We start from the raw sequence: 9,010 nt of genomic DNA on the forward strand, positions 1-9,010 counted from the left end.
CAACCCTCAGTTCTTCCTCTGTGTCTCTGAGACTATCTCCATCTACTTCTCCCATCCATTCAGTTCCTTAGAATCCACATATAAGTGAGATCATATGATATTTGTCTTTGTGATGAGGCTTTTTAATCTGATCAAAGTGAGGGCTAAGAAGACAAGGGGGCAGGGATCAGGTTTCTGCTCTCTGAACACTGATTCTGCTGTCCTGGGTAAGACACTTTAATTCCTTGGGCCTTTTCTATGTGCAAAGAGAGGGCCTTAAAATGTCTTCTTTACATCTCGAGACTACTGTGGAGATTTGAAGAAGAATGTGGAAGGGATGCCCTTGATTTCTTAAGGATAAATGTGCTATATTAATTTTTGAGTTAAGTGTCTGACTTGGCTTCCCAAAGAATGCTGTAATATAATTTCCTCTGGTTAATAATGGGGGGATTTCTTTTCTTTCCTCGGCCATTTTTAAGTACAAAATTAGTGAGAAATTCCTTTAAAAAATCAGAGAAATGAAGCTAGCAATATTTACATCTTGTCATTCTCCCGGCCTGTGCTGTCATGGTGTGCCACCTCACAGCCACTCAAGAAACCAAAATGGCTGGCAGCCAAATATCAATAGTGGTGTGTCTGGATGATGACATCAACAGGTAAATTTTTTCCCCCTTCTACTTTTTGATATCTCCTAAGCTTTCTTTAATGAACCTTAAAATAAAAGAAAACAAAACAATGTATTTTTTTCTTACAGCTTAACTAACCACTGGTTTAATTGAATGTCTTTTCTCTCGTACTAGGTAGAAACAAAACAAAGAACGCAGGAACAATGTAGAAATGTTCTCTTTTACAAATTCAGCAGACTTCATCTACTCTTTTAAAGGACAAGGCAGAGAAATCGGTCTCCTTATCAATCTAAGCTAGAGGTTCTCAACCTTGGCTGAACATTAGAATAACTGGGAGAGAGTCTGGAAGTCCCACTGCCTAAGGAGCACCAGGCCTATTAAGTTACACTCCCTGGAGGGGTGGTACCCAGGCAGGCATTGGGATTTATTTTTTTTTAAAGATTTTAATGGGGAATTGGGAGAGGGAACAGCATTGGGGAATCGGAGAAGGGGAACAGACAAGTTGCTGTCCTTTTGTTCTTTAGTCTAGTTGTGGAAGACGTCACTTCACTGGCCCATGTTGGTATTGTGATCTTTGCGCTCTTCCCACCTGAGGCAGTCGCTCACTGGCCACTGGCGGCTCACAGCAGTTCTTTGGCAGCTCACACCAGCTGCCAGCCGCTCACAGTAATTTATGGCAGCCCACTGCAGCCCCCCTGCAGCCTATGCCATCGCTGGTGACTCACGGCAGCCCAGCTCCAGGTTAAGCTGTTGTTCACCATCTTAGCTGTAGAGGGCGCAGCATCATTGGCTAATGTGGGATCCGAACCAGTGGCCCTGCTGCTCAGAGCTCGTGCTCCCAAGCCAACTCTTAACCAACGCGCCACTCGGCCGGCCTGGGATGTTTTTAAGTTCTCTAGTTGAGCCCCATGTGTAGCCAACACTAAAAACCACTGCTCTATGGCATTATTGGCCCTTTTGCCATTTCTAACTTGGTGATTTTCAACCTTGAGGATTTTTTTTTAAATACAGTCTTACCCCCAAAGATTCTGATTCAGTTGGTCAGAGATGGGACCTGGGCATCCACATATTTTTTTAAAGATTCATTTCAGGGTATTCTGAAATGCAACCAGGATGGAGCACTATGCACTGAAAACTTACTGTACGTCTCTTAATAACAGCCTAGTGACCCGACGTAACAGTGGACTCAAAACTAATCTTTGGTCTCTAAAGATCTAAGATACATCCTGCATCGCCACTATTCTACATACCAGAAGAAGTGCGATGAATATTAATTGTTGAATTCAGTTCAGGGCTTCCTTGGTCCAAATAAATTATGGCTTCAATGGGAAGAGGTCCTGAACACTCAGCTCCGTTGAATGTGAAATACCAACGTTGACAGCATGCGCTTCTGCACTTTAACCGAAGTGAGCCGCTGAACAAAACTCTTAGAGCACTGTTCGAACGCATCTTTGTAAATGTACACTCCTGTCACAAACACAGAAAAAGGGTTTAATCTGCATTTTCAATTTTAATTAAAAAGATGCCTTCAAATTGTATTGTGAATTTTATTTAACTATCCTTTTCCCAAAACACATTTAAAAACCACATTTACAGAGGAAGAAAGATGCTCTGCAAGGTAGATGAGACTGTGATGTTAGGAACTCAAAAAAATCAAATTATGGCATTCTTAAAATTATTCACCCCATTGAAGATATCGTTCACTTTTCCCTAAAACAGCTCTAGTCTTCAGTATTTAGACCAAACCAATCTACATATTTACATTTTGTTTTCATTCCAAAAATATATTATGAGCTCTATGTGCTGAATGCCACAGATACAGCAGTAAAAAAGACAAGACTCCCTGCCCTCACGGAACTCACATTCTAGAATAGCACTGTCCAGCTATATTTACTCTTGACCGGTTTCTATTTGAGCAACAGCAAACAGTATCAGGGGATCAACTATAGGTAGGTTTTCAGTCTTTACCTATGGGCCACAATTATAAGGCTTAGGGTTTTTTGTTTTTGTTTGTTTGTCTAATTGATCTTTGCAAATTTTGTATGTCAATTGGCTCATGGTCCTACTATCTTTTACTTGCGGAAGGCTCCCAAACCCATTCCGACTACTGCTGAAAGGAACTTGAAAACATATTAATAATTCAAAGTCCATAGGGACATGGTTTCAGAGAGAACTCAGCAATTTTCGATGAACTATAAATAAGCAGCCAGGTTATCAATGTCAAATGTTTGAAGAAGTAGGCAACACTTTAACAAAATGCTTTCTAAGAAATCACAAATAAGATAAAATGATCACAGTCACCCAAACCATAGACGCTATATGGAAATTCTATCACATAAAAATCAAATCAAGGCAGTCTCAAACTTTATCTTACAGATAATAGAGCAGACATTAAAGAGCTGAGATAAGGATCAGGATTAATACACAGATTAAAACAGAATTTTATAAAAATAAAATCTCTTCTGGTGATATTAGTGGTAATATCATGAACCAATAATAATTTGTGGATATGGAATCACATAAGGACTTGGTCAACAAAAGAAAGGATTAGGAATGGTAGGAACTTCTTCAACTCTGTGCCATCCAGTGGGGCTTGCCAGATACTTTTTAAGCAAACACTGGTCAAAGTGACTGAGTCATTAATCACAATGCATTGCCAGACAGGCTATTTTAAGTCAATTTCCTCCTAAATCTTGCAGAATAACTTAAAATAGTCACAGTAGTACATCTCTGGCCCATTCCACTTCTCTTAGGCTGAGCAATGTTAAGCTGTCCAGCTACCCAGAATAAGGACAATTACCAGTGGACTTCTCACTTCCAGATAATTCCTATCATGTAGTAATTTCTTAGAAGTTTCTTCCCACTCTTAATGTGTGGAGCCACAGCAGAATTTCTTAGACTAATTTAAATTTACATTAGGATAAGATGGGAAAGTTGCTTACTGTCCAATCTTGTGGACACAGCCACATATGCTCTCCCTTTTTGTTTGGATTAAAAAAAAAGAGTAAGTTATTTGAAGTATTAGGGTTAAAATAATATGGTGATTTCTTTGTCTTAGGAATTAGCAATACCTTTATAAAATTCAAGTTATCTATTTTTTCTCATTAATTTTCAGTTAATGTCACATGGTACCTACTTTTTTTCTTTCTTTCTTTTTTCTTTTTTAAATCTATTCGATGAGTGTTACAATACAATTTGGGAGAAATAAGATGGATTATTGAATAAATGATACTGTGACAATTATTGGTACTAAAACGTTTATATCTGTACACATATACAAATTGAATTCCAGATGGACTAAAAGACTAAATTTTAAAAAAAACAAAATAGTAAAATATTTAGAAGAAATCATGAGAAAATAATATTTTATTAGGCCCAGATTTTTTATATATGATACAAAAGGTACCTCCTCTTTAATTTTTAAAAAAGTATTTGGTAAAAATAAATAAAATATCACCTAAAATTAACACTAATTGAAAACCTGTAAGTTTTGCTTCAACTTGAAAACAATTCAGATTTTACCTACCGCAATTTTTCCAAGATCTATGCCATAATTCAGCGAACTCCATGAGCACTGCTTGTAGTTAGGTGTCCAAGATTCCTCAAAGGTTTCCCTCAGGCATTCTCCCTTTTCTCCTTTGAATCCATCCCGACCTGGGATCCCAGGAGTCCCAGGAATACCATTGGCCCCAGGGTTCCCATCACGACCAGGAACCCCTGCAGGCCCTTGTAAGCACATTCCATTATACTAGTGGAAAAAGGAAAGGGGGAAAAATTCGCACCACTTAAAGTTCCAGGACTCGATCTGATTAGATTTTCATTTATTTTGAGTACTTGCAATGTTCTAGATGAGTTATTATAGAGAATTGATTGTAAAGCTATTTCTAAAAAATTGAGATCTTTTTTCCTAGTCTTTTTATTGCACAGACTTTATACACATTCACACACAAATCAAAGACAAAATGTTTTCATTTGCCTGCTTTTTTCTACTGCTCATTAAAGCATACACAATATTTAAACAGCTGTCTTCCAAGATGGACATAATTTGATGTGCTGCTTTTTCCTTCTAACCTTCTCTCTATATGTTGTAAAGAGACTTGGATTTCAGAATTCTACTTTTACAACTTTATGCAAACATTGCACTATTTTGGGATACTTCGGTTATTTCTATTTTTTTTTCTGTCATTAATATTATTGTAATGAAAATCTTTATCCATATAGCTTTTTTCTTTTGAATTACTTCCCTAAAACAAATTCCTAGAGATATAATTACGAAATAAAATCTTAACAGTCAATCATTATCTCACACTGGCAATATTTCTAAGTTGGATATACACATCCCCTGCTTCCCCTCCCTAATTTTATGTGGCGGACGTGTCACTAGGGTAACACTTCTGATCTCCAACCCCACTCTGCCTCCCTGAGAGGGACTAAATGACCTCATTGCAGGTGACTGTTTGTCTTCAATAGGGTGGCAGTAATCTATCAAATGTCTTCAGTGGTAGGATTTTCTCTGGTGGGGGTTGGCAGTGGTAGTATCATAACGAAGTTAAAGAGCATTGATCCTAGAGCCAGATTCTTGGGATTTTAATCCTGGCTCCACCACTATTAGCAATGTGAGACAGAGCAAGTTAGTTAACATGGCAGTATCTGTTTCCCTATCTGTAAAATGGGGAAAGTAATAAAGATTCTTCCCTTGCCAGGTTTGTATGAGATGTATGAGATAATAGATAAAATGTGCTTAGAACAGTGCCTGGTACACAGGAAACACTGCATATGCCAAGCGTGATTATTCTTATTATTCCTCCAAGAGCATGTGAGGCAAGTGACCCTGGGCAAGTGTGTCCACGCCCTTGGGTGGACCTTACCAGGGCCTAGATCGGGAGAAGAGAGCATTAGCAAACATTCCACTTAACAAATATAAGCCGCACACACCAATGTAGCTGGATCAGTGATAAAGGTGATATTTTTGATCTCCATCTGTCAAATTCCTGAATTGATCCACTTATTAGACCCTTCAAATCCCAAACCTAGTTCACTTAAATTTTTATTTTAACATTCCCCCGTTTATGTAGATTGTCCAATACTATCATTCTATATAAAAGTACTGTCCAATGAGAACAGAAAAACAAGTTCCCTTATATACTAAAATAACTTCAAAGCTTATCTATTAATTTCACCATCTGGGATTAGACATACTCGTATTATAAAATCCAATAATGACACTGCCTCAGAAGGATCCTTAGGTCTCTAATGTTGGCCAATTAATTTGCTTCTCACATTACCAATTTGATCTTTGTTTTAAGAAATGATTTTTGTGACTTTGCCCATTGCTACTTTCCTGATTGTAAGGGGAGGGGGGGGGAAGACACAGCTATTTATTTACTGCCAGAGAAACAGTAAGAAAAGTAACACAATTGCAAAATATTAGAAGACATGCTAAAGTATAAAATATTCTAAGATAGTCTAGTTTATTTCAGACTTATGTTTCATTTTAGTAATTTCATTCACTTACACTAGCAGATACATGCAATGTTTGGACATAAATTTCAGTTGGGAAGGGAGAAACAACAAGACTTCTGGTATTCTTTGATGTCTTCACTATTATTCCCCTCAGGATAAGATGCTACACAAAGTTTCATTTTCCTATATAATAGTAGCTCGCAACAAGGGACAATTTTGTCCCGTAGGGGACACTGGAAATGTCTGCAGACACTTTTGGTTGTCACACCTTGGCAGAAGGGGATTGCTATTGGCATCTAGTGAGGCGAGGCCAGGAATGCTGCTAAATAAGCTACAATGCACAAGACAGTCCCCACAACAGAGTTATCTAGCCTAAAATGTCAATAGTGCTGTGGTCTAAATTTTTATTTAGATTTTCATCTAAAAACTGTATTTCAGAGGCCATATAATTTTATGGAATTTGGTTCCACAGGTATTAAATGTCTTCTTTTTTCACTTTAAACTGCTAACAGCACATGCTTAGTACCTGCCAGGTAGGGGCTGGATAACCCGTCTGTGGAAGGAACCCCTGTTTCTTTCACTGGCCACTAGGGGGCAGAGCTTGCTGGAAGCTTGAAAGAAATGCTTTGAAAGATCCTGTACAAAGAAGTGGCTTTACAGAATCTGTTGAAGCCTTCTTAACGACTAGGTGGACTTTTTTCCCCCCAGCAAAACCGAAGTCCAAACTACAGGATGCACCTGAGTCTGGCTGCATAGTAAGCTTTTCCAAGCTGGGCTAGAGCTGTGGGAAACCGCGGGTACTGTAAATCCATGGAGGAAGAGAAAAAAATTGCTAGTTTTCTATATGGGAAAGGGGTATTTTATGTATCATAACTACAAATCTACAAATGCAAACTGCACATGAGCCACATTCATTTGGTACAGTTTTTAACAATTTAGACACTTAAAATAGAACTGTAGCCCTGAACACATAGTCAGCTTTGTGGAGCAAAATTACATAGCACATTACCCAAAAATGCTGTGTGAAATGGCAGGGATTTTTTTCCAGAGCTTTTAAATCTGGCTTACAACTAGCCGCCAGGGAGCTTGGTTTATTAGCTCAGTTTACAATGTCAGCTTAAGAAATTCGAAACAGTATTTTTAAAAAAAAATGCCTCCTCTCTTATGTCCTGCAATGCCTGTAAACCATATTTGTCTGCAATTAAGACTGGCTTACGGATTGAAGATATGTGTCAAGAAATATGATAGTTGCGAAAGGATCACTTTTGCCCTCCACTGGGTTTGTTGACTTTTAGAGGGAAAGAGTTTTAAGTCAACAGACCTCTCCATAGAATAGCCCCTAAGAAAACACTTGGACCATTTATTTGCTCTCCTGGAAACTGTCTTCTCCCTCAGCTCAACTGTGATGCTCCTACCTGGCGGTCACAGGCTGAGGACCCACGGTGTCTGTTAGGACTGGCTGCCCATGTTCTAAAGTGAGCAATGAAATGGGCCCCTGGAGGCTTAGTGCTGGGCCCCTTCATTTCCCCTTCTGGCCTTAAACATTCCTGGCCCCAGCTGTGGTCTTCCAACAAAGTAAATTGCAGCCCATACTCCCTAGGAAGATGACCCAACATGACTCATAGTCTTCAAGTTACAAAGAGTTGGACAGAGGCTTTACGAGGGTTGTTATTCTCTCCTGCAGGCCGACGTGGCCACCGGCCCAACAAAGGACACGTTGCATGTCCCTGGCCCAGCCCACCCAGGTGATCATCCAGTCCAGGGTCTCCCATCTCCCAGGCAGATCCCAGGTCAACGTTCTAATCTACCCAGTCTCCTCACTGCACTCTTATTGACGCACTAACCCTCTTCATCATCCCAGGGTGGGCCTCAGAGGCCAGAAATCATTGGGCGACTCCCTGTACTTAGGGGCATCCCACCCAACCCATGTGTCATCTCCACCGCACGATGATCCTCTCACTGTGGTCTCCCCTGCGAGTCCCAGAACTCCACTACACGCATAGCCCAGGTCTTTCCTTACACGTAGACTCGGACAAAGAGCGACACCCAGGCCCACACTAGTAAGACACATCACTCAGCTGTGAAACCGCCCTTCGCACCCCCTCTCCCACCCACACACACACACAACGGCTGGACGGACGCCCTGCCCGCGCTGCCGGAGGCTCTGTCCCGCCCGGCTCCCCGCACTCACCAGGTCGACCACCTCCCTCTGCCGGAGCAGCGCCTTTTGCTTCGCCTTGGGGATCTCAGAGGCGCTCGACGGCGCCGGCAGCTGCAGCAGCAGAAGCAGCAGGAGGCCGAGGAGCCGCTGAGCCGAGGCTGCGGCGGGGCTCTGAGGGCGCATGGCGCGCGGCGGCCCCGAGACGCGCGGAGCAGGAGCTGGACGAGTAGACCCGGAGCCCGGACGTGATCAGAGTCTGTTCCCGCCGCTCTTCGAGGCGGGCGCAGGCTGCATCAATGCGCCTTTCACCCGCGCACCTCCCTCCCTCCCCCTTTCCCTCCCGCCCCCCTGGACACCCGGAGTTTCCATCCGGTAACAGGCCGAAGCCCCCACCCCGACCCCGACGTGGGGCGGGCCGACAGCCGGGCCCGCCTCCTGCTGCGGCAGCTGCTAATTCCGTCCGGACCCTCGCGGGGCTGTCCAGACCGCATGGAGAAGCCTCCTGTGGAATCGAAGTGGAGTGGCGGTCGTCAGGGGCCCACGGGTGGAGACTTCGAAGACGGGGGTGGGGGGGGGTGGAAATTGCACCGCCTAAATAACAGTGTAGAGGCACGGCCTTCACCTGGGGGGCCAGGGACCACCTTCAACGGTTGTCTAACCCTGGCACCTCCTGCAAGCTCTTTTTAGAAAGGACATTTTTGGGGGAACACAGAAAGAACCAAAGGTACCATCAGGTTCTCCCAGGGCCCATGACCCAAATGATTAGGAACCGCTGTGTAAT

The 9,010-nt window shown here is 42.2% G+C and overlaps 1 protein-coding gene across 1 annotated transcript in view; it reads right to left on the reverse strand.

The window, feature by feature from the left end:
• CTHRC1 (collagen triple helix repeat containing 1) overlaps nucleotides 1–8,559 on the reverse strand; it is a 14,632-nt gene extending 6,073 nt beyond the window's left edge. Inside the window, exons 1-3 of the mRNA XM_019632168.1 lie at nucleotides 8,260–8,559; nucleotides 4,132–4,353; nucleotides 1,856–2,072 (exon numbers count right to left, since the gene is read on the reverse strand). Coding sequence (XP_019487713.1) covers nucleotides 1,856–2,072; nucleotides 4,132–4,353; nucleotides 8,260–8,412 — 592 coding nt within the window. The 5' untranslated portion in view covers nucleotides 8,413–8,559. The remainder of the gene's footprint in view (nucleotides 1–1,855; nucleotides 2,073–4,131; nucleotides 4,354–8,259) is intronic.
• Between the last annotated feature and the right edge of the window lie 451 nt (nucleotides 8,560–9,010).

Source organism: Hipposideros armiger, unplaced genomic scaffold (genome assembly GCF_001890085.2).
Source record: "Hipposideros armiger isolate ML-2016 unplaced genomic scaffold, ASM189008v1 scaffold_1094, whole genome shotgun sequence".
Lineage (NCBI taxonomy): Eukaryota > Metazoa > Chordata > Mammalia > Chiroptera > Hipposideridae > Hipposideros > Hipposideros armiger.